Source organism: Haplochromis burtoni, unplaced genomic scaffold, assembly GCF_018398535.1.
Source record: "Haplochromis burtoni strain Fernald_Lab_line unplaced genomic scaffold, NCSU_Asbu1 Contig_95, whole genome shotgun sequence".
Classification (NCBI taxonomy): Eukaryota; Metazoa; Chordata; class Actinopteri; order Cichliformes; family Cichlidae; genus Haplochromis; species Haplochromis burtoni.
The window spans coordinates 183,973-210,443 of record NW_024582456.1 but is presented as its reverse complement, the minus strand read 5'-3'; the positions used below and the strand labels follow the sequence as shown (position 1 = coordinate 210,443).

At 42.1% G+C, this 26,471-nt stretch overlaps 1 protein-coding gene across 4 annotated transcripts in view; it reads left to right on the top strand.

Annotated features, from left to right (window-relative positions):
* The window catches only part of dtx1 (deltex 1, E3 ubiquitin ligase), a 42,491-nt gene extending 16,588 nt beyond the window's left edge, over positions 1-25,903 (top strand). For 3 of the 4 annotated variants that reach the window (XM_042222780.1, XM_014335052.2, XM_005926893.3), the window contains 8 exons: positions 8,374-9,121; positions 16,327-16,388; positions 16,505-16,666; positions 19,146-19,207; positions 19,315-19,473; positions 20,785-20,949; positions 24,909-24,998; positions 25,090-25,903. In XM_042222780.1, the coding sequence (XP_042078714.1) occupies positions 8,374-9,121; positions 16,327-16,388; positions 16,505-16,666; positions 19,146-19,207; positions 19,315-19,473; positions 20,785-20,949; positions 24,909-24,998; positions 25,090-25,314 (1,673 nt within the window). In that variant the 3' untranslated portion in view covers positions 25,315-25,903. The remainder of the gene's footprint in view (positions 1-8,373; positions 9,122-16,326; positions 16,389-16,504; positions 16,667-19,145; positions 19,208-19,314; positions 19,474-20,784; positions 20,950-24,908; positions 24,999-25,089) is intronic. The other variant, XM_005926894.3, reaches the window with a different exon arrangement.
* The last annotated feature ends 568 nt before the right edge of the window (positions 25,904-26,471 follow it).

Sequence of the window (26,471 nt, the reverse complement as noted above, 5' to 3'; positions counted from 1 at the left end):
TAGATAGATAGATAGATAGATAGATAGATAGATAGATAGATAGATAGAACTGCGTGCTGGGGGGAAATAAAGTGTCATCTCACTCTAGAATATTAGCTTTAATGTGTGATTTTGTGAGAGAGGAGCAGGCGAACTGTGATACTGAAACATATAATGCTGTTAAAGCAGCTTAATGCCAGACTGCCAGGCTCATTATTATGCTCTCTGATCTCAGGATATTCGTTAATGAGCAGATAATGCTTTTACAGATTTTGAGGCTTTCATGTACAGGTATGACAACATCTTTTGAAAAGGAGAGCTTTTCTCACAGCAGTGCATGCATATAAATGAAAAGTTCACTTCTCCTCGTATTTACGTTGTAGCCACAGATCTGTTTTGAGATAGATCTTTCCACGGTGCATTTTTTTTAGCCACGATTTTCTGTCTCTTGATCGTCACTAATAGCCAGCGTGGGTTTATTGTTTGCGAAGGCCCTTTTTTGAGAGATGAAAGTCCTTTTTTTTTTCCCTAGCTGTGCTCTGGGGTTTATTAGAAAACATCAAACGCACTTCAATTATTTTATTTTCCCCATACTGTAGGATTTATTTGCATATTCATCATGCGTTCACTGTTCATATGGACGGTATTTTGAAGGCCGTGTGCTGGCAATTGAAGAGCCTGTGTCTAGATGCTACGTTGGTTCGCGGTTGTGCTGTTGAATTGTTCAACTGTAAAATGAAATGAACTTGTGGTAAATATTAATTTGTGGCAAACCATGCCCTGAAAGATATGCTTTTCTGTAGCAGAAGTTTGGAAGAAGGTGCAGTCAAGATGATGTCACAGTAAGCACCCCTTATATTTTGTCCGACTTTAATTATGTGTTTACCTCTTCAATATGCCTGATTTCTAAGTTGCAGTTCAATAAGTGTATACTTCTTCCCACTCCCTTTCAACATGTAAATTAATCAGAATGGTTTTTTGTATGTAATTTGTATAGTATTTTTTTTCTCTCTTATTTCTTTTCTAAATGTACTTGTATATTGTTCACATGTTGAAATAAAATTACCAATCAATCAATCAATCAATCAATAACGATGTTACAATGGGTATGATCAAAAGTTACCTGGATGTGCCTGTAAACATCACAGCTCGGTGTCATGTTGTTCCAGAGCTGTGCTGTTAATTATTATTGATCTCTTGCTCTCTTCAGCAGTGTGTCTTTTGTCCTGTCTTCCTCCCTTCACCCCCAACCAGTCACACCAGATGGCTGCCCCTCGCTGAGCCCGGTTCTGAAGGTTTCTTCCTGTTAAAAGGGAGTTTTTCCTTCCTACTGTTGCCAAGTGCTTGATTATAGAGGGTTGTCTGATTGTTGGGGTTTTCTCTGTATTATTGTAGGGTCTTGATAATGATTGTGATTTGGTGCTTTATAAATAAAAATGAATTGCAAAAGAAGAAGAATTGCAGAAGCCCTGTCTTTGTGCTTGCACCTCAGCAGGCCGGTCCGCCTCCAGTGTGTCAAAACAAGGACCCTTCAAATTTTCTGGAAGTGGGCCAGAATCACAGGGAGGCAAATCCGGTGAACAGGGATTGTGTCAGCATGAACAAAAAAACAACCGATTGCATCACATTTCCCCTCATTTCCGCTGAATCTTCACCCTCAGATGCCTCGGGACATTGTAGTAGAAGTCTACGTTAAAAGTCTCAACCTGTCACACAGAATTCACCGTGTGCAACCTTGTGAATGTCGAAAAAGTGATGAGCACACACTTGACTTTACACACTTGGAAAGCTGCTGAAAACTGCTCAGGTGTAGCTGAAGATGCAGCTCTTAACAGAGGTGATAATACGGAGTTTGGGTCTGGTCACGCCGCATTGAAATTGTTGGCAGTTGGCGCAAGTTTTGTAATTTAATGCATTCACAGCAAATCAAACAAAAATAGTGCATATACTGTATGGTCTGTTAAATAGCCACTAAATCAGTCCAGTTATTGTCAGCATTGGCTCGCAGCATAAAAAAAGCACATTTTCACTATTTTGGACAGTTTGTAAAGTGAAGGTTAATTAGTTAACTGGGGAAAGGTAAATTAAACGGTTGTTATATAGTGCTTTTCTACTCTGCTCAAGGACTTAAAGCACTTTATACTACAGCCCAATTTGACCTTTCACAAAGGCACTTTTTTCCCAGCCTACGTGCTTTCGAACTAACATTCACACTTTGATGAATGCATCGGGAGTACCTCAGGGTTCATGATCTTGCCCAAGGATACTTGTACATGCAGACTGGAGCAGCCAGGGATCTTTTAGGCTGGTCGATTACCTTTTCTACCTCCCGAGCCACAGCTGACCCAAAAATGTGGTTTTCTTCACTGTGAAAGTGCAAGATCAAGTTAATGTAATATTGGTTACATTAAAATACGTTTTGTAACTGATCTCTCTTTTATGGCAGTGGGCTGCCTGGTTTCTAACAGAGAATAGGTAGCTCTGCTTCTCAGATACCGTCAAGGCATATGATGCTGGACCTGTTACTGGCCCCCATCCGTCTGTAGTTAAATTGAAAACCGCCGCACTAATAGGTTCAACGCAGCCCCAGGGAAATTGAAGAGGTTTGTCAATTATAAGGCCATATTATAGTGCCTGATCCTGGCGCTTCTCTTCTGCCTTTCTTCCCAAAGCAGCAGCGCAAAGAAGAGCATTAACTACAAGGTGATGCGCGCCCTAATTCAATGACACAGATTTTTGTTCTCGCTCCAAGAGTTGAGTGTTGAGTGAGAGCGGGACGGGGTCCAGTGAGTGACAGAGTGGAAAATGTGAAGAATGGCTCAGCGAGGCATTGCTGAAACAGATCCAGGAGAGACGGTGGAAAGCGAGGGAAAGCTGGCGTCAGCAGCGGATGAGATGAGAGAGGAGATGAGGTGCTGACTCCGTCGGTGCTTTTCTCAGGGAAAGCAGTTGTATGAAGGTTCACATACGAGCAAACCCTTCCTCCTGCCCTTTCTCCTTTAAGACCCCAGAGACAGCTTCAGCGACAGCAAAACCTTTCCTCAGTGTGACAGCAAAGATTAAATCCTGTGTATTTTGCAGCAGCCATGCAGGTGTTACCCATGGCAAGACAAGAGATCATAAGGAACTGACAGTTTTCTTTAAGGCTCTTGTGACCACAGTTTTCTTGAACACACCGCAGAGTAGTTAGCGTGTCATAACCCGAGTGACAGATTTAGAGGGTCTCTGCGTGGAAGGAAGTAGTTTTACTCCCTCGATGAACTGTAATGAGGTGTAAAAGCCTTTTTTCCTCTAGTTTGTTGTGTGTTACATTATAAGTAGAGGATAAAGACAGAATAAGTGCGTATACCGGTGGCCATGTTTTTAGTATAACAAAATTGAAAATTGAAAAAATTGTTTTCTGCTTTGATATTTGAAGAGGCATCTGAATCTTAACTTGTCACATAGGGCTGCTTGAGTGGGACGCGTTGGTCTCAGCTTTAGCATCGTTTTTAAAACTAAAGAGTTAATGTTGTAATGTTGTTTTCAACCTGACCTTGTCCGTCTCAACCCAACCAAACAGTTTTTGTGTCTATACCTAAAAAAAGAAGCTTTGCTTATGGAAGTCAAGCAGAAATGATTCATTGTCTTTGAATTGGGGATTTGGGGTGTATGATATGGTTGGGTTATTAGGTGATTGTATCACCTGTCATCGATTGGCTGAGCCCATTGGTTGCTGGGTTAGCAGTTGCATGGACTTTTTTTGGTCTGGCTCTTTGATGCTCAGGAGAACCTGTGAATCTCCATTCATAACCTGAATCTCATAGGATATTATACTACGAACTCAATCACAATGTTCTCACCTCTTTTAAAATGAGGAAGTTACAGTTTCTCTGTGCATACAGTTACATTTTAAATATGTTTTAATCTGAACGTGATTACAGACTACAAAACAAATGATCCCAGTCTGAAATAAAAAAATTCCAGTGCCCATATATTATTAAAGTTTAAACCGCAGGTCAATATAACAATACATTTTTAAGATGTTGTAGTTGTTTATGTCTATTGTGTTTGAAGGAGCTGTTTTGCTGGTTAAATAAAAGGCGATTGCATCTCTTCAATCCTTAGACATAAGTTCATCTTCTCAGAAGCTTCGTTTTTGCGGTGTTTGGAGCTGGTTTCTTGCTGTGATATGCGAGCTGTCGTTGTCTTCTTCAGAGATAAACCTTTGGCATGTTTTACAAAGCATCATTTTGCTAATCTGCTGTGTCTCTATGCTGTAAGCCTCTAAGGGCAGCCAAGGATGTTAGAATTTAATGATGCATGTCCTTCCATATAAAACGGTGATTCAGACTGGGCTTCCTTCACTTCCAGAGAAAAACAAAGCTATTAAGGATGGAGACTGGCATGGCGTCATGTGATGAACAGACAGAGGGAAGTTTCCCTACAGCCATGATGTGAGAGGGCAATGAAGCTCACCCTGAACCCTCCTGGCCCCGTGTGACAGTAGGGCTAGAGTCCCACAGTGAGGCCCAATGTGGCAATACATCACACAGCTCCAGCTTGCCCAAGAGCAAACCATGCTGGTGTTGGGGAAAGGACAGCTAGAGGACAATGTGGGAGATGAGATAAGAGAGATGAGAAGGGAAGGCAGGAAAGATGGCTGCCAAAGGCGCACAGGTTCAGACAGGAAGCAGCCACTCTCGCTTCGTTTCCTGTTAGGAAGAGCAAGAACGGTCATGGGGAGAACGTCAACAACTCGGTCCTGGGTTTTCACAGAGGAAGGTAGGATACACAGCAGAGAATTACAGCCCAACATGAGACTCGGAGAAGAGATTCAGCGTGTATGTTTTGTATAAAACTTCCTACAGGAGGCTCCCAGACCAAAGTGTTGTTGTGACCTCTGGTGTTTTCTTCGGTGTGCTTCATAGTTTCTCTACACAAGAATGCAAATATTTAAAGTTTATTTAAAGTCAGATTTATTGGATTATTTATCTTGGGGGGTTTTTTTTGGGTTTTTTTTGCTCTGTCCTTCATTAACAATCGAAACAATGGTGTGTACTTAATAAATTACTGTTTAATTTTTCAAATGAAATAGTAACAGTAAAAACCAGATAACTTTTCGAAAGAAGTCCTCTAGACATCCAAAGTCTAAGTAAGCATGTCAGTCAAAAGAAATGTGATAAAAGTTTACCAAATTGACAAATACCGAACTGTAAAGGTTTTTATTTTAGCTTTCCAAATTCAAAGGTCTCATTTTTACTAGTTCCAGTATTATTTAATTAAAATGACCTTGGTAGATACTCATCACATTAAACATGGGAGTTAGCACAAAATGCTAATTTGGCTTTTCATCTGACTAGAAATGTCAATGTGTGGTTTTAAGGAGAAGTTACATTCTGAAACTGTTTCTCAGCAAACCACATCTAGGTGCTAGCACCCCATCCCCCACACCTTTTAACCTACATACACACCTTATAAGCTTTGTCAAACAACCCCTTGTGTTTAGTTACTGGACAACTTTACGCTCGACTCCAGTGTGATGGTGAAGAATGAGAGTCCTGAACTGTGCAGCTATCTGGCTGTAAATGCTGAGCAATGCTCGGTCCTGACCTCATTCAGTTCCACTCAAGAAACCTGACTGCCAGACGCTCATCCTTTAAAACCCACTGAACTGTTTGAAGAAACTCTTTCAAGTTGAGCTCATTTCATGCATGGTGCACCATCAGAGTGCTCACAAATACCTAACAGGATTACAGAAAGAGATAATGTCCATCTTTGCTTCCTCCCTGAAGTTGAGACTGGGAATGAAACATCTCCACATGATTAAATATTTACAGTTTACACTTTAACGCTGGTCAAGACTGTTTGGAGCTGTGCCGCCATCCATCGGGCCATGAACATAATGCATCCCACAGTTGCCACAATGATGAGGGGGTCAGAGCTTTCCCCTGATTTGTGTATAGAGAAAATTATTAAATTTAGGAATTAGTGCTTTGTTAATGTGCGTGTTGTATTTTTGAAATACGCTGAAATCTTTGTTATTTCTTTTTTATTATCTTGATGGAAATTGTGCAGTGCAAAAGTCGGAAACCAAAAGAGAACACAATGGGAAGCATGCAAACATACATGGAAATTCAGTATTGTGGTAAAACCATACGACAATTTTGACAAGATCTCTAACACCACTGTCTGAGCTTCAAACCATGACAGAGCCTCCACTGTGTTTTACAGCTGTAGACTGTAGATCACTGATCAGCCGAAGGTCCAGATGCATCTCTGTGGGTCCTGTGTCAGGTCTCTGCCTGAACTTTTCCTATTTCTTAAAGAGATGATTTTCAGATACTGTTCATCTACTGTAGTTTTTTTTTTAGGCCTGGTACTTCTTCTTTGTCACTCCACATGTATGGTTTTCTCCCATTTTTTAAGGACTTGCTGCACATGTGCTGAGAAACACAATGTTTTTTTGCTAGTAACTCTTTGGAAATCACGTTGGTGCAAGAGTAATATTATGATATATTATGCTATTACATGGTAGGTTTGCTGTTATTCTATATCATGCCTGTCAACTTGCTATTTTGAGATTCGGCTAAATATAATAGGAAAACGTGATGTGTTTTTGCAACAGGCTGCTGTAGGAAAGTGCCTGAAGATGTTATATGTAGAAACACCAATGGCTCATCCCTTGAGTCAGGTGCTTTTTTATTGTAGAATATTTCACAGGTCAATGTTCAAGGTCTGAGCTATGAAATTGTCCAGTCGACTGGACTAGAAATGGGTGAAAAAGCAGAAAGACCGTTAGAAACCCTGGAAAACTATTGCTCAAGACCCTTTTTTAATTACAACAAACTCTGGCTCACTTGAAGCAAAATTTAAAGAAACAAGAGGTGGTTTTTACCCTTTTGTATAGTGCTATATAAGAAAGCAAGTTGGCAAGCTGTGAGCAGACATGGATGTGACTGGCTGAGAAAGTTGTGCACGGCTGACTGACTGAAGACGTGAGAGACACAGGCAGCAGGCTCATTGAGCAGTCATCTGTAAATGTGTGTGTGTGTGTGCGTGTGTGTGTGTGTGTGCGTGGTTCTAAAGACGCTCCAAATAAAATTAGCTGTCGAGCCCAGTCCTTTAGCAGTCTGCAGCAACGACTCAAGGTCAGACTTGCTGATCCTGCTGATGCATTTTATTCTCCGGAGCCAGCATCAAGCTCCCGGGTGAGGGTTTACTGCTGCCCACCAACCCTCTACTCATTCCCACCCCCATTCATCCTCGGCACACACTCCCTTCCCTCCATTATCACCCTGGTCCTCCCTGGTTTGGGAGTGTGCATTTACCCGTTAAATTAGGTGGGGGAAGGAGGGGATGACGCTTTCGAGTGGAGAGCCTGGATACCCGTGCTGACGTGTGGCGGGGAGATGGATAAGCTAAGGTGTCCTAATTTCCCATGTGACTACAGTAATTGTGTTATAATGGAGGTGGGAGCTGAGTGGTCATCAGCAGACGGACAGAAGTACAAAGCTCCTGGCTTTATGCCCCCCCCCCCCTTACCGTTCAGACGGACACAGCAGGCATTGTGGGCATGATGTGGCCATGCATGCAGTTTACGACACAGCAGGAGCTTCAAAGGTTGAGTGATTGGACTATGTGTGTACCCCAGTTTGTTATCGCTTCAGGCAGAAGGTGAACTCTTATACCTCATCTCCTTCAGTTGGTCAAGTTGGCGTCTCAACACTTGTTAGCTCACTTGATGAGCTTTACACAGAAAAGCTGCGGATCTCCTCAGGCTAATGTCACAGGCAGTTTCTGTCTATTTATCATCCAAACAGTTATTCATTTACTCATTAACTGTTAATTATAGCGGCACACAAGCGAGCATACATCACCAAACTGTGAAAGGCAAACCCATGTTCTGTTATCTATTATTTTTTCTCATTAAATTAGCACCATCTCATTTTCGGCCTGTGGTGAGATCAATAATTGAAATACATTAAAGGGGCACTCCAACAAGCTTCTCATTATGCGTGGTGAAGCCTGTGAGTATGACTCATGATAAGTAACCGTGGTGATACATAGGGTTACTTATGCAAACTTTTAAAATCTCCATGCAGAGGCACAGACGTCATTAGAGAAGTGATTATGCATTAATGATCCTTATGATGTCATCAGGTTTTTCAGTTTCTGGGCTCCTTGTTTTTCAATCTGGAGGTGTTGGCTTTGATGCAAAAGAGGTTTTGTGAAGAAATCTGAATTGAATATTATGGACAATGTGATGCATTATGGGATATGGGATTTTCGAGGAGTCCCCCCCGCCCCCATTTCTTTTCTACATGCTAATTTTACTGGAGTGAAACATTTTATAAGCTTTCTGAATACAAAGCCGTCCTCACGTTACTTCTCTTCTCTGTTGATTCCTCTTAGGCACCATGAGACCAGTCCAGAGGAACTTCTATGATCCGTCATCTGCCCCAGGGAAAGGTGTGGTGTGGGAGTGGGAGAACGATAACGGCTCGTGGACGCCGTACGACATGGAGATCTGCGTGACCATCCAGAACGCCTATGAGAAGCAGCATCCCTGGCTGGACCTGACCTCTCTGGGCTTCTGCTACCTCATCGACTTCAACAGCATGTCTCAGACCAACAGGCAGAGCCAGAGAAAGAGACGCCTGCGGAGACGCATGGACCTGGCCTACCCGCTCATCATGGGCTCCATCCCCAAGTCCCAGTCCTGGCCTGTGGGCGCCAGCTCTGGCCAGCCCTGCTCCTGCCAGCAGTGCATCCTGGTTAACAGTACAAGAGCTGCCTCTAATGCCATCCTGGCCTCCCAGAGACGTAAACCCCACGGGGGGACGGCGGGCAACGCAGGCGCCGCAGGGACCCATACTGTAGTGCGGCAGAGCAATACCTTCGCCGGTACTTCGTTTTGGTCTCAAACATCCAGCTCCACCGGCACAAACAACAATAACATTAGCCTGGGAGGTGGACAAGCTAAAGCTGAACAGGTGCAGTTGCCACTGTCCGCTGCCAACTTCCCCTGTTCCCCCGTGATGCCATCTCTTTCATCTGCCCATGGCCACCACACTCTCACCATTAACGGACAGAACAATCTGAACCGTCCGGGCACCCAGCGCATTTCCGTGGGGACTGCCAGAGGAGCCATCCCAGCAGGGTAAAGATTTTTTATTGTACACAAGAGGCAAATGCACACAAAGGCATTGGCCTCTTTTCCTAGCTCAGATTTTCTGGAGTCGGCAGTGGCCTTTCACTCGATATAACGGAGGCATAATGCTCAGATTCAGTTGAATTTACAGTTCCACAGAGGCAACGGGTGGATATTAAAAGCCAAGAGCCAATTTTCATGTCTGCTACACAAAAGCGTCACCCTGAATCCGTGCTGTATATTCTGTCTTTCTCTCCCTCTTTCTGCTAATTTATAACTACTGTTGTTAACGTGCCGATCAATGAACCTGCAGACTAAAAGTCCAGCTGATTCTCCTCTGGCCCAGCTGGCCGAGGAGGAACCCTTTTCCTCCATATGTGTGCCCGCCATGGTTACTGCTCCATAACGAGCTTATGTCGGCCCCCGATAGGCGTGAAATGCTGCAGCCTCCGTTGGATCCCTCTGTTGCTTCTGCTTTGAAGTAATTTGTTGCTCTCACACTTCGCTGTGGTTGTTGTGTCACAGGATGTGAAAAGACAGTTTGACACTGTATGTGGATGATCTGAACGCGTGTTTATCTGCATCATTATCTGCATGTGTGTGAACGCGTGTGCTCCGGCGTAGCTGTGGAAACCTATTTGCCACGGAGGCAGAGCTCCACTGGGGAAACATGAATAATGGATCAAGGAAAAACGGGAGATTCGGCAGAGCGCTCTGACCTCAGAGCGATTCAGAGAATGGAACCAAGGAATAGAAGTGTGCTAGCGTTGTAACCGATACTTCAGTGCCCCCCATCCTGCTTTCTTTTGCTAAAATAAACCCTCTCCTGATCTAATTTGATTCCATTCTGTTCTCGCCGCTCATGGGGAGAGACACACTTACTGCATGTTTGAATAACACCGTCCTTCACCCGGACACACATGCTTTCACTTTGTGGCCTAATTCAGTGTCACCCCCACCCCATCCTCACCACAGCAGGTCATGACTTTGTTTGTGCGACGTACTCGGTGATGCTTCGTTCTGCATTTCAAGAATTCAGTGACAGCTCAGGTGTTCAGAGCTGTGGGCGAAATGTGACTTCTTCTTCTTTTCGTATTCTTTTTTACCTCACAGCACAATGAGTTTCTTACGAGACAGTGAGAGCTAGAGTGAGGGAGAGGAAGAGACCGAGGGGGTAAAAGGCGGAGCGCGTCATGTTCCCAGGCGAGTGGCTCGACGCACAGGATGAGTGTGGTTAACATACACACAGCAGGACATGAGAGCTTGCAAGCGCACAGACACAAACTGAAACGTGAACTCCCTCGCATATTCCCACAAGCCTGCTACAGACAGATAACAGAGTAACCCACACAGAATGTAAAACATCAGATCTGTGTTTTTTTCACACGCCCACGCTCTAATATAACTGCTGGGTGCACGGAAGGTATTTGGCACATTGTGGCTCGTTCACATGACTCTATTTCGCTGTTTTATGTATGCAAACGGGGTAGCCGCTATGGATGAATCAGGCAAGGTGTACTTCAAGTCACCAGCGAGAAAAGCTGCACGCTGGTTTTCGAGACAACGCATTTGTTCCCGAGTCCATTGATGATAAAAAGCCAGATATCGATCTTTGTATCTTCTGAAAAGAATACAGGTTGTGGTTGTCAAAGCGGGGGAGGGGAGGGGGGGAGTGTTTAATGCATCTGTGTTACGTGTGAAAACATCACAAGTGGCACCATCTGCTGGCTTGTGTCAACACATCAGTTTATCTTATTACAGAGCAGCCCACATATCGCCACCTGTGCAGCTCAGCGACAGATGCAGACTGCCATAGTTTTTTGTTTCTTCTTATCACACTGTTGCATGAGCTGGAAGCAACACTGCAACTGTCTATTATTTTATTAATTATTATTATTATTAGATTATTTTCTTTGCTCACTGGTTGAATTGCTTGTTTTGGGGTTTTTTTTTTTAACTGATGCCCAAAAGATATTCAGTTCACAGTGATGTAACTGGGAGAAATTAACTGACTATTTTTAAAATCAGTTCATTAAATAATACTGAACCTAGCTTGCATCATCTTTATAGATATTTCATGATATTTATGAATTCATTAAATATTTGCTGGTAAAAGAGCTGTTCGTGTTGATCTCTTTGAGTCAATAGTCTTGCATCATTTATGTGCAGCACCATGTTGCGTATATCTAATCGTTCTCGAGTATTTCACCCTTAAACCAAACTCACCATCGACAGGTCGAAAAAGGAACCACAGCAGGTTCTCGCTATGAGATTTTTCTTGTCGTTGTGTGTTTACTCATAGATACGAGAAATGTTAACGACGAATCGTCTGCCTGTTTAAAAGATAAACAGATATCATTTGTAGCGGAATGAACAGAGGAAGAATTTCACAAGGCCTCTGGGGATTTTTTGTTTTGTTTTGTTTTGTGTTTTTTAGGCCTCCGTTGTCAGTCAAACCACTTCCTCTTGTGCACTTTCTCTCCGCTCGACCGGGTTAAGCCCTGCGCTGCAGGTCTTTAGTTAGAGCTGCTTTATAGTATTGCTTTCAGTTCTCTGACAGGTGAAAGATGAAAGGTAAAAAAAAACAAGGCCTTGTCTTCATGAGCTGAAAGAAAGAGCTTTTTAATTGGGTGCGTTCCCTCGCTGCTATCGGCTGTGTTTACGAGCTGCTCGTGTTAAGGAGCCAGCCTGAGTTTTGACTGGAGGCCTGAGATCATTATCCCTCAGTGTGTTGCTCTGCTTCTCCTGCTCTGGCACTCCTCTCATGATGAAAATTGTTATTAAAATAAATGGAAAAATCCCGAGCCAGAGTTTTGGAAATCGTCTGTGCCATCGTTGCTTATTTTCAGGGCATTTCAGCTGCGTGGTGACGTGTATTTGCCACCCACACTGTAGCGGGGGCAAGCCTCTCTCTCCTGCGATACACATCAATATGCAATTAAGCACTCGTGGAGTTCTCTCCATTCGACTCTGTCTTTATAGCGCATAATAAACAGATGAGGAGATATTAGTCCTCCGTCAGCACTTCCTCAGCGAGGCTTAATGTGGTCTCTTTATTTTGGGAATCACATCTGATTAAGTCCTCAAGGCAGCTGGGAGATTCCCTCCAGAGAAGAAGTATTACTCTGAGCAGGAGATAGAGGAGGAATAGTGACCCTCATGCCCATGATCTGCAAGGGGCCTTTATTACTGTGGTGTTGATGGATGAGCTTGTGGGAGGTGGGTTTATTACTAAATTACATTGGTTTTGGGTTAGAAATTACAGCCTTAGTTATAAGAAATGCCACTCGGACACACTGTCGAAGGTTTGGGCAAAGATAGGCTCAGGTTAATTTTTACTTCATGGAGAGAAGGGAACAAAGAAGTGAACACAAGACAGGAGGATGAAAAGAATTGGAGTTGTCAGCGTAAAAGCAATGTAGAGGTGACAAGGTTCAGTGTAGTTTGCTGAATGTGGAAAAGGTCCGCGCTTGTTTACGCTGACAATGAGTTATAATTGCTCTCAAGGTCTGAGCACAAGCCAACAGAGCCCATTGTTGAGGATCATTGATTGTTTTAACCCTAAAGTGGCTGTTTTGGTGAGGACAACTCAGGGTTTTTAACATGAATGTTGGCGTTTCTTGATGAAATAATCAACATCAAAAGTTATTCCGTGTTAGAGATTTTTAGCGTCATGTGGTTTAAGGCGCGATTCAGAGGCACAGGGTTCACTGATTTCAGAGGTTCCCATTTCTAAATGAAAAAACAAGAAAGGCAAGAGAATTGTGTACAAAAGGAGACAGATGTCCACAGCTGTACACTGGCTACAGGTCATCTGGCTGCCAGTTTAATGTGTAATCAGAGATTTGAAGGAAAGAACGTGCTCCAAGATGTGCGTCTATGTGTAGGAGTGCGTGTCTTTCTGGTTAGGTGATAAGAATTATCAATAGCATCTAATGTTTGTGTGTTTTGTGTTTCGGCTTGTGTAGATTTTATCGTACCACGGAGTTTCCATCTTTTTTTGAGATCTTCTCTAGAATCTATATGCAGTACAAATGAAACTAACTAATGTCTTGTTCTAGTACAGATCCACTGCTGTGTGTGCTTTTAGTTTGTCCACAATGAGATGGCGTTAAGGGCTCTTGTGTTGTGTCGTCCCCCTTTTTTCTTCTCATGAAAATGATTTGTTTGATCACAGGACTCTCTGTGAACTGCTTAAATTAAACATGCACTCATAAAGGGAGGCATCTGAAGGATTCTCCCACTGGGTGGCAGTGAATATATTTATTTTTCTTGTTTGTTAGATTACTTTTTACTTTTGTTCTGCTTTTGGTTTTTGGGGTTTTTTTATATAAGCTTTTACACTTTCGTACACATTTTTTTATTCCAGACACAGAAAAATAGACCGCCGACCTCTTGACTCAAACTGGTGCTTTCATTGAGTGAAGGGCGGCTGTGTACTGTGAAGTATTGACTGGTTAGTTTTTGTTACACGCGCAGACTGCAGGAGGTGAGTTCGTCTATTAATTCTTCCTCTGTGGCTGAAGGTGTGAAATCACTCACTGGTGTCTTTTTTTGGACAAAAATCAAATCTGACGTGCCCACCCCCCACCTCCCACCCCCCTCTGAATTTGACTTTCTGACATAAGGCATTTATCAGAGCTGCACATCGCTGTATTTTTTTGTTACACTCCAGAACAAAAGCAAGCTGATCCCGGTTTCTGGCCCGCTGGTGTGAGACGCAGCGTATTTGAGTCCTTCCCAGAAATGCAGTGGCACACATCGGCTTCAGTCAGACCTCGTGTCCCTTTGTTATTGCACTCAGCTTATTGAGCGGCTTCCCCTGGTGTAAGAACCGAGTCCCTCACTAATATCAAAGCGCTGTGTTGATGCGGATTTGTGCAGTGCCTAGAGCTACAGGGTCTGACACTTCACTCCTTTCATACAAAGAGCAAAGAGACGTGCGCAGGAGTGTGTGTGTGAAGGTGTGTGTACGTGTTTGTAGTCAATAAACTGAGAACTCTAGTGATTCAGTGAGAGCACAGCATTGAACATCCGGAGATGATGGCTACCTTTAACTCCACGTTATTTGAAACATGGGTTGGTTTAGAAGTGTAGCAGGTTTGCCACAGTAACCACAGGGTTGAAGGTAGTTAGTGCACACATTTCTTTACTAATCACTCCTCCGACAACTGTGTGGCTTCGGAGCGTAATGACTCTGTGCTGCAGTCTGCCCACACCGAATGCAGGCCAGGTGTGCCACTCTTTCCACCGGCGCACCTCCCTCAGCCGACCTGCCCCACTTCTACGTCCAAGAGCCGAGCCATTATCTACACCGCGCCACCACAGTGAGCTGTATTACAGGTGTCTAAGGTTACCTTCCTAAAAAGAGAGAGACCCTGGCTTTGTTCAAAATATGTGGTGCTTGAGAAATTTATTAGACCAACACACAGGGTAAGGCTGATGCCCCAGCTGGCCTAAGTTAACAGCATTGGTAATTACCAACATGTTCCTGTAATGGTTGTCCATCAGTCTGCACAAGCTCTTGTCACACAAGCTTGTTTGTTTCCTGTTAAACAGTTCTTCTACTCTAGATGATTTCTTCTATATAAACACTTTGTCTCTATCTTCACTTGTTGCCAAAGGGCATTAAAGTACAGACCTATATTTTTTTTATTTCCTAAGTGGTGAAATACAAGCTTCATTTTATTCCAGAATCCCATTAATGATATTAATTTCTGGAGGTCTCAATGGAGACATGATATATGATTTTCCCTTGGAGCCACCATTCTCAAAATATCCTCACATCAGTTCATATTGTGACCTAGTCTTCGCGGTTTCTTCTTCTAATGTCATTCTTACCATCAACTCTAATAATATTAAAACAATAAATCTAAAAATGAACAACGGCTTCCTTCTTCGTAAAATAATATGTATGAAGGCCTAACCAAGTGTCCTAGTGTAATTTTTGCAATTTAAGAGGAATTTAAATGGTTATAAAACTTAATTAGAATTTTTTAGTCCGCTTTTCCACCTGTTTGGAGTCTAAACTGTTAACAGGAATAAAAATGTGTGGTTTGAAACTATCCATTTCAAAGTAAAGTGCTTGTTTTCATCACATTGTCTCACACTGGCTTACGTTTGTTTTTTTTATAATTGTCTGCTGTCCATTGTTTTCAAATTTAGTAACATTTACAGGCTGCTTCCTTTAGGAGTCGCCATAGTGGATAACCTGCCTCCATTTTATCCCTGGTTTCCTCTTCTATAACACCAACCCTCTGCATGTCTTCTATCACTACTTCCATGAACCTCTGCTGAGATCTTCCTCTTTTCCGCCTGGAATATGGCAGCTCCATACGTCCTTTGTCCAATACATCCACCATCGCTCGTCTGTACATGTCCGAACCACCTCTGCCTTGCCTCTTTAACTTAAACGCAAATCGCTTGACCCAACCTGTCCCTCTCATGTACTGACTTCTAATCCTGTCTATCCTCGTAGCTCCCAATGAAAATCTTTCCATTTACCCGGGCTTGGGATCAGCACTAAGAGTACATTTGAGTACACCATCACATTTGGTGTGATTTTATTTATTAGGTGTTTTTTAAAGGGCAGTGTAATCTCAGCTTTAATAACTCTTAGTTTGATGGCTTCGTACTTTTAATCCAGGGAAAGGAAACGTGTTCCTGTGCTCTGCTTCGCTCGGGGAAATTTGCGCGCTCATATTAATGCCCCTGTTTTTGCCCGCTGTGCTTCATAGATCTTGAAGAGTGAGCAAGTCAACTGTCTTTGTCGTCTGTGTTTGTCATGAACTTCAACCTCTCCGAATGTCATCCTGAATCAGACTCTGCGGCAGCGCTTTGCACAAGTCGAGTTGTCTCATCCTACTGCAGTTGTCTCCGTCTTTGTGGTGAAGCACATTTGACATTTTAGCTTGAGTGTTTTTCATGCCACGCAGAGCAGAACTGTCTGCTGCTTTCAGGTTTTTCAGCTGTGGCATAACAAGCAGTTGTACACAAATGGGACCGTTTACCGTCCATTTTAGCAGTCGCAGGGTCATTTACAGATTATAAGCTGTGTATTAAATGGACCCACATGGCGAGAAGCATCTGTCTGTGTGATGTGAGCAATTCTCTTTGTAGAGACCTTTGAGTAAGGGACTGTAACAACACTGTAGTTATAATATTACTATTTTTATGCCTACTTTGCTTCACTTTTCATTTCTTTTCTCTTAAAGGGTTCCTGCACTCCCAGTTAAAAACTTGACTGGTTCTGGACCAGTGCACCCAGCCTTAGCAGGTTAGACCAAATCTGCTGTGCAGCATCTGTTTAGCAATCAGCTATAAATGATAGTTTTTGCTGAGATGAGTAATGTTTGTTTATTTTTCTGTGTGTGTGCCCTACCCATGCGTCAGGTATGACAGGTATCCTGATGTGCGCTGCAGGTCTGCCCGTTTGCCTGACTCGAGCACCAAAACCTATACTGCACCCACCCCCCATCAACAAGAGCGACATGAAACCTGTGCCAGGAATCAACGGCATGCGCCGCAAAACCAAGAAAAAGCACCTAAGAAGAGGTGAGACGGCGGGACCGAACAACAGAATGAATTCAGAACAACAGCACTGTAGTTTGTAGTTTTATAATAAGTGAAGAAATGAGAAATGCACAGATGAGAGAAATCTGCCAACCACTGACAGACCATCTTTGTTCTGCCAAACTTTGCGACATGTTTCAGCCTTCTGAGTGTTGAAACTGCAAAATAAGCCACCAAATAAACTGTTGAGGGATCCATAATTGTTCCATAAGGTTAGCAGTGGCTCAGATTTCACCCAAGTTTGCTAACAGTCAGTTTGAAAAGCATTCCTGTACCTTTCAAAAAGCTCATATATGTATACAGTAAAATAACAACTTCATAAATGTAACACTACATTCAGATTGATACATGAAGACACAATGAAAGGCACGGTTACACTGAGCCGGTTTGAAAGGGCATCTGGTGTATAGTTGGAGAGCTCTGGGCATGAGTAAGTGTTGGTCGATGCAAGCAGTGGAAACCACAGACCTCCCCGGGGAGTTTTTGTATTAATTGAACAGTCAGACTGTTGGATTTCTATCCTTGCACTGCACTTGTCCTCTTAGTCAGTCCTTCAAGCATCTCATCATTGTGAACAAAGATTTTGTTTAGAGATACACCAGTTTGAATTTCCTTCCAATTTTCCAGTTTTCTCCAACTGTGACCTGCCGGTATCAGTATCAGTAAGAACAGCATGCGCCAACAAAAGCATTCCTCAATGCATAGTGTTATTTTCATTATAAAAGAAATTATTAAAGTTTACAAAAGCAAGTGCAACAAATGTCAGGTACTCACATCATCCGCTGTGTTTATAAAGTCACCAGATAACGGCCTTTTTTTCTTTCCTGCTTCTTTAGCTTTAAACAATTTGCCTTTTCTTAGCTTCTTTAAAATCTCCTTGTTCAGTTGAGAGATGGTGATTTAAGTATTCAATTAGGTTTGTTGTTACAACAGTTTTTTGCGGTGGTCCTTATTCAAATTCACCCAAATCAAGCTTTTAAACAAAAAAAACCCCCAAAAAAACAAGAGCCTATGCTAACAGCTATGTGAGATTACCTTTGGGTAAGGCCTAGAGCTAAGCTAAATGCTAACACAGCTAATATATCCAGACTGCCTGGTAATAGCTAGCTACTGTAGCACTAAATATATAGTTATTAGTTTTGCAAGTACACTTGGCCTTAAACTAGAATTTAAAACATGCTATTAGAAGGTATCTTTTATATGAATGTATTACTATCAAGCCAAGTTGTGCGAAAACTTTAAAAATTGCAAATTCATGACCATATATCTATTTTAGCCTCAACAAATGCTGCAGACTATTACAACACGTTCTCACTCCCAAAGCGTAATATTTGACGCTAGGTGACAAATCGTCAACATATTACGCTTCCAGACACCCACCACATCCCTAAGTGACAAGATCGGAAAAATGAGGAAACATGAGAACTGTTTGGAATCAATCTCACATGTTCGTTCATTTTACTTAAATCACTTTGGAAAACGCAGTTTAACGTCATTAAAGTGCTGGCAAAGGTTAGGGATAGGGTTAGGGATAAGGTTAGTGTTAGGGCTGGGATACATGGCTGGTACGTGTATTACTGCGGGACTGTCATTCTACTGGAACAGCATTAGAACGCGGAAGGTCACCTTTCACATACCTCAGGAACGCCACGGGATGTGACAAATCGTCGGGATGTTAGGCCTCAGGAGTGAGAACGGGCTGACTATTACCAAAAAACAGCAAAACTAATAAAATAAAATAAAATCTTCTGCTGTAGTAATTAGAAATTATTGACCTTTCAAATGTTACTTCAGGTAGCAGACAAATATGCAACCTATGTGTTTGTGTCTGATTTGATTTCTATTGCTCTGCTTTCTGCACCCAGAACAATCAGAGAAGTGAATGAAGCTGTCAAATAACAACAGAGTAAAATTATTCTTAATTAATTTATTAACTTTTTCTCTGTCTTTCTCCTCCTTTTTCTGTTTTCACCTCTCCTTCTCTTCACACATTTCTACCTCCTGCATACCCTTTATACCTGAGGATTTGGGGGGGACAAAAGCTGTCTCCTTCCCTCACTACTCTCTCTGCCTCTGTTCACTGGCTCTCCCTCAAATGAACAAACAAAAGCTCGGGGGGGGGAAAAAAGGTTGCCTGTAAGCGTATTAGGGATGTAAGCTGTGGGTGTGCTCTCAGCCATACCAGCCTGGTTGCACACAGGGATTATGAGAGTGTGGGGTTGCCAGTGTTATGGGCAGCTTCAAGGTGACCTCCTCTTGAACATCACTAACATGTGTACTGTTTCCACGTGCACACTTTCTTTTATTGGTAAAAAAAAGAAAAGAAAAGAAAGGCACATGGGGCAGAGTAGTCTGTGAGACTGATCTGATGTTGTTCTCTTGTTTTTGAATAGTCAATTTTCTCTTTACTCACACTTACCTGTGGCTTGTTCTCATGACTTTTGTGACTTATTTTTAAAAGGGAAAAACCCAGAAGATGTGGTGCGAAGATACACTGAGAAGATTAAAGTGGTGCCAGATGAGGTGAGAATAAAACCCATCGGTGCGCATATTCAGGATTTAAGTTGCTTCATGAGTACAGTCATGTACATGTCAAATGGCAGCTCAAGTATTTTGGCCCGCTATTCCAGGACTGTACCATCTGCATGGAGAGGCTGGTCATGTCATCCGGCTATGAAGGCGTCCTGCAGCACAAAGGCATCAAGCCAGAGCTGGTGGGCAAACTTGGCAAGTGTGGGCACATGTACCATCTGCTATGCCTGGTGGCCATGTACAACAATGGCAATAAGGTGGGTAAAAGCTTGCGAGCCAGACGCTGTTATGATGTCACGCTAGGCTCAAATTCTAAACTCGCGATGTCTTACAGCTCGACGGGGTTGCACGGCACTGGCAGATGATGGCCCTCGATATTGCTGCTAACAGATGGAAAGCTTATATAGCCTCATCTGATCAGTCTTGACAGCACAGTATTTTGTAAAATTACTTTGGACACTGAAGTTTGCTTGCAGGAAATTCAGATTCACTGCTTGCAACTGCAAACAAAAGAACACCATGCTGCACTGTTGGTGCTCCAGAACAAAAAAATCAAGACAAATCAAAGTTTCTATTGTGCATTTAAAATACCTCAGTTCACCAAAATGCTGTACAGTTTGTACAAAATACACACTATACACAAGGATCACTAAATGAACAATAAATATACAACAGAAATGTAATAAAACAAAGTAAATAAGTCTGTTTTTGCACAATAAAGCCAGGGAACTCTGCTCAACTAGTAGACGTGAAAGCAAGAACAAATGGGTCTTTAGAAGATTGGGAGCCACCACTGAAAAGTCTCAATCACCTCTAATTTAAATCCTTGATCTGGGAATTTCCAAGAGCAGGTTGTTCGTAGATGTCCGTGCTCAGCTAAGAGTCTAGGGTTTCCAAAGTTCTGTTAAGTAACAGGGTGACAAACCATGAGGTTTAAAAAGAAGGAATAAACGTTTAAACTGGATCCTGAAATGGAAGTAAAGCCAGTCTAAGGAAGCCAATATGGGTGTAATGTGATCACACCATTTTTCCCCTTTAAATAAAAATGTGAATTACAAAAGTAACAAAAACAACAAACTTCTTATTTACATTTTACTGTAACAATCTATGCAGATGATTCTACTTTTTATTTGTCCAGTTTTTAAAATTCCCCTCTTTGAATTTAGATTTTTCTTTAAGCTGCGATAGGTGATATTGCTGTACTACATTATAATAGATGTGTAAATTCTACTGTGGCTCCAGAAAGAACTGCAGTGGTGTATTTTTTCCCAGCTCTACTTGGGGATAAAGACTAACAACTCCTGAGAAAAATATGTTTTTTTATCCACTAAATATTAAAATATATTTACCAGTTAGTTCCTAACATCATCTATCTGCTGTTTGGAATCATTCTATTTGAAATTAAAAATGAGCAGAAACAAATAAAAGGCATTTTTCAGTCTCAATATTTGATATATTGTCTCTAGGCTGAAAAAAAATTGCAAATCATCCATTTAATTTGGGGTTTTGGAAAAAAGTGGTTTAATTTTATTGCGTCATTAACGTCAAATCATTATTTTTCTCCAAAGCAGGATGGCAGTCTTCAGTGCCCAACGTGCAAAACCATCTATGGGGAGAAAACAGGCACGCAGCCCCCCGGGAAGATGGAGTACCACGTCATACCACACTGCTTGCCAGGCTATCCAGACTCAAAGACCATCCGCATTGTCTACGATATTCCTGCCGGGATCCAGGTGAGAGCCGTCTCACTTCACCTAATCCACCACCCTGCCTTTCTACCCTGATCCGCTGTCTCTTGCCTCTAAATCTGTGACCTTTTACAACTGCTTATCCGCTTAAGTTGGATGGAGAGTTACTCACGCAGGAAGCTGAGGTGTCGGGATCCTGAGGAAACAGCATTTTTAGGAATTAAGCAGTGATTCAGGGCAAAGACAAAGAAGTATCTAAGAGTAATTCTCTCTCATGGTAAAGGCTTATGTTGTATAAGAAATATATAGAGTGAAAACATGTATGTTTTTTTGTCCTTATAAATATAGGCATACAAGTCCGCCTTCCCTTAGTTGATTTGTCTTTCAGCTTATACATCAAACTGATTAACATTAATAAGAAAATTAAACAGCTGGGATTTGCAATTGGATTTCACCGGGTCTGAGCTGGTGGTATTTTGGCTGGTATTTTCTCCTGACTCCTGAGATGAGCTCAAATTGAGTCAATAAGCTGACCTTTTTCCACCAGCGGAGAAGGCATAGAGCCCCCAGGGATAGCGCTGGGGGTCATCTGACCACTCAGATCAGCATAACAACACAATACACTATTGCCAGGGGACATTACTGTAAGTCTGTCTTTTTCCCCTCCTGCACTCTAGACAACATGAGTGATCATCATAGATGGTCAGGTTTACACTCTGTACTCTGTGGACGATAGCAAAATAATTGGGTGAGTAGGGAAGTGGTGACGCTGTGCATATTGTCCATCTTCTTTTGCCTTTTCAGTCTATGCCAGCACCCAAAACTGTATGATGAAAATAGTAGCACACTATAATGGGCTTTATACTTGTACATCTTTAATAGGTTAAAGTAGGTGGTGTGTTCACTTCAATTCAGTTCAGTTTTATTTTACATAGCACCAAATCACAACAACAGTTGCCTCAAGGTGCTTTATATTGTAAGATAAAGACCCCAAAGTAATACAGAGAAAACCCCAACAATCACACAGCGCTTGGTGACAGTAGGAAAGAAAAACTCCCCTTTAACAGGAAGTAACCTCCAGCAGAACCAGGCTTAGGGAGGGGTGCCATCTGCTATAGTGGGAGGCGGGGTTAGGGGAAGGAGACAGGAGACAGGAGAGAGACTCAATGTGGTTTACAAAGATCATCAGAGGAAGTTCTAAATGGTCGAGAATCTAACGCTCTAACCTTCTGAGCTTTTGGTGTCACGAGGGCACCTACAAGATAGATTTTTTTTTCTCTTTTGTGTAGTTGTAGTTAATGTTAATGTTCAGTTTTTAGATTTGAATTGAATTTTGATTGCACCACAAGCCACTTTATGGCATGAACTATTTTGATTTCATGCACAAATAGAGGAGCGGCAGAGAGTTTCTAGCTGCCTGATTGGAGTCTGCCATGCTAATACTTTTTGTAGTTACCTTTTAGTAATAGGTGCTGATGAGGGGATTGTCCTCCCATAAACCCAGCACTCGCTGATGAATAGATGTCTTAATGTTTGTGAACATCAGAACAGTTTGAGAAAAACAATAACATTTTTAAATATTGATCTTCTTCCCAGTGTTTGATCATCACAAGTAGCAAGTAGCGCTATGATCAAAAGGACACATTTCTGCATCCCACACTAGAAAAAAGTTCAAAATCAAACAGATTTTCTTGTTAAAACCAAGAATGCCATCCACTGGTTGAAAAGCCCACACTACACTGCCGATGTATATGTGAAGAAAACTAAATGAGATTTAAAGATCAGCCTCTTCGAACATAAAAGCAACTTCAAGAAGAAAGTTGAAAGAAGCCCAATGACATTTTATTTCAACTGCCATCGTGTGTGATCTCCTTAAAGACAAACTCGAGACGGACATTTGTTACAGAGACGAGAATACTGGCTTTGTGTTCTATAAATTGAAAACGCTAAAGGTTCAAATTAAGGATTAGCATTGAGCTGCTTTTTGTAATTCCAGGAAAACACATAACAACACTAGCACCCTCCTTTTAACATACTTTGTGTGACGCTATTTCATTTAAGTACTTGGGGTTCATCTCATTTGTAGGCCCAACAGGGCTATTTCATCCAGCAAGTGCAGTAGATGGTGCAATATTCCTGCAGATTTACATAATACACATGTAATCAGTGTCATGGTATTGATAGTTTATGTTTATGTATTTGTGTCGTTTATGTTTAACTGTGACTGATGACATATCACTTTATCATTAGTCCACCTGGACTAATGATGGCTTGTAGCTGAAACCTATTTGTTTTGGTCTTTAATGAACATTAAGAAGTATACTCATCCGTGATCAGTTAGTATTAGTGCCGTGTACTTTACATTGGTACAATACTCGAACCAATGTAAAGTAAATAAAGTCAAATACTGATACTTTTAACCTATAAAGGCTATGAGAGCAGTGTGCCATGACTTATAAGATGAATCATCAATTTACAAATTATGAACACATTTTAATGTGTAATTAAAAATTATTGTGATTTTTAAAAACACATCTTTCAGCTTTTCGTGTATTTTGAAACTGGGATTCGTTGGAGACCTGGAATGTAAACGTGCGTGTCTCTAAAGCACTTTGGGTCAGCTTCTGTTGCTTACATTTGCTATAGGCTACATAAAATAAACATGACAGTCACCACAAACACAAAGAGGTTCAGACATGTTTTATAATGCATGTCTGAGGTCATTTTTGTCATTTCCAAAAAAACATGAACAATCCGGTGGACTACGTGGTTCCTTAGAGGATAGAAACCACGTATTGATCGCATCGTGGTAGTATCAACCTGATACTGCTATCAATGCTGTATTTGGACCGATCTGTCCACTTTTAGGCAGCACACGTTAGCAGGAAGATAGATTTATGGTTAAAATTGGCTTCGTTGTGAGAAAAAACAGGATATTAGTCTCATTTCAGTGTGATGATATAATCAATATTTTACTTGCAAAAGCTAAAATATAATTTCTATTTCTAGATGCAGGCATAAATCAGTCACTCCCATTCATTGGAGGCCACATTGCACTCCCCCTTTTGGGGGAATTACAGCTATTTTCGGTGCGCTGGGATTAATCAAAAGTGGAATGACTCTCTCTGGATCACCTCTGATGTAACTTTTGAACCGTATGCCTGATTTTCGAAAATAGCATACCTCTGGAGTCACTGAAACGAGCTGAGTTTAAAGAGTCTCGTGATATCAGTTTCTGCTTTATCTAATTTTATTTAAAAAGTTTCTTCATCTTTTGGCCACACCTGTTTTTTTTCTAACCATCTCGGCACTTCTTTCCAAAGACTGTCAAAAAATGAGTCATGAGAGGGCAGCACAGAACTTTTTTCCTGTTATTGCTTACAGCCAGCTTTTAGCATGATCTGATCAAGTTGCCATGGCGACTGTGCCCTGCTGAACTACCTGATTCCATCAAAGCTTCTTGCAGCTTTATTTTTAGGTGGTATTATATTAGTGGTACAGTGAAAAGGGGCCTTATAACCTGTCCAAGAAGTGTGCTTAATAGAGGCACAAAGAACACACAAAAGACCGGGAAAGGCAATTGTGTTGTTACAGCAACCAAAGCCTGGGAATATTACCAAAATGTAAACATAAAAAAAGGAAAATGAAATAGGAAAATGGACAAAAAACAAGAGAAATTTGTTATAACAAGGCTGCTTTAACTGTGTGACGTATTTTTATTGATAAGGTTGAGGGAATTGGTGGGACCCTGGCTTTGATGAGCTACAAGATTTTTATTTCGTGCTAGTGGTTTCAAAGCACTTTATTTTGACAGAGACTGAACATATTACTGCATATTGAAAGTAACATAGTTCCCAGCTGATTATTTTACAAAAGCCTCGTTTAAGCGATGTGAGCAGTAAAGCTTGTCCTGTGGGTGCTGTTGACATTTCCCACACAATTAAGTCATAATTGCAAGTGAAGGCGTTGTAACTTTTGTTTTTTCTTCTTGACATTTTCACCAGACCAATGAGCACCCCAACCCTGGGAAGAAGTTCAGTGCCAGAGGGTTCCCTCGACACTGCTACCTCCCCGACAGTGAGAAAGGCAGGAAGGTAAGCTGCGACGCAGCTCCCAGACGGAAACAGCGGGCTTCCTTTTGTGGAAGCGCTGTGACAAACCATCCTCTCGTTCTTGTCTCATCAGGTCTTGAAGCTGCTGATCATGGCCTGGGACCGACGCCTCATCTTCACCATTGGCACATCCAGCACCACGGGCGAATCGGACACCGTGGTGTGGAACGAGATTCATCACAAGACGGAATTTGGCTCTAACCTGACCGGTCACGGCTACCCCGACCCCAACTACTTGGACAACGTCTTGGCAGAGCTGTCGGCCCAGGGGATTGGCGAGGACAATCTAAAGGACTGATGGCCAGCAGAACTGGTACACTGAAACAAAACCCCCCATGCCCCGCCATCTCCCAGAGAGCGGGGACACTGCACGACGGGCAACATGCGGCCGACAACGCTTTACTCCCCACAAACAAAAATATCCTGCAGAAAGGGTGGCTTTTGGTTTGTGTAACCCAGGCAATCTCCCTCCCTCCTGCTGTCTCTAGATCCATGCCTTGAGCAAGTTTTGTCTGTTGGCAAAGTCTCTCAAAGAGTAAATGATGCAAAGAGATTCTTGTCTGAATGTTGGGACCTTGAGGTGAAAGGTATTTATCCCTTTTTCGAGTCAAACTGATGCTGTTTTTTGGCACTCAAAGAAAAATGACAAGGGGCTAATAACTGTACACAGGCATATCTGTAAAATGCTGAACTCCAGAATGCATGGCCCCGACTAACATAATGAAAGTCAGGCAAACACACGCGACAGGGTGAGCTGTCAGCGGATCAGCTGTTGCTTGGTGTTATGAAGATTTAAGAAAATCGCAAAGAAATCCAAATTAACTATTTCCCTCCCCCCCAGTTTACTTTTTTAGTGAATTCATTACAAACGTTGGTTGTGCATTTTTGAAAAATCAGGTCATGGCTCCGGAGTGATGTCATTTATGGTTAATCTGATATTTTCCACTTCTGATAGGTCAGTGTATTTTATTTTCTACGTACGGAAGTATGTTCTGTAGTGCATGAAGTAGATTCCAGAGAGCTTAAGATTTAGAAGATTATTGGTGTTTGGTAACAATTGTGTGTTGTATGGTTAACCTTGTGGACAGTCTGTGAGAGGAGACATAAAATAAGATGAAACAAGCTCTGCTCCAAGGTTTAACTCATTTGTTTAGTTGACACACTGATGACGATGACCTCTGTGAATAAAAAGGCTGCATTATTATTATTCCTGTTGGAGCGAACCCAGGCGCTGGCACAATCCATCATGCTGACCGTACACAAGGGATGAGCGTGCAATCGTGTGCTCGGAGGCATTAATAAGCTGGCTTTAAGTCCTTGAGGAGAGAAGCTGAACACACAGATGGACGTTCCTCTGTCTTTCAAACACCAACAGCTTTCCCTTAGAGATCCATTTTCGGGGGAGCTCCTCCGCTCGCCTGCAGTCTCTTGTGAGCTTGTTTGCCGTTTGTTGGC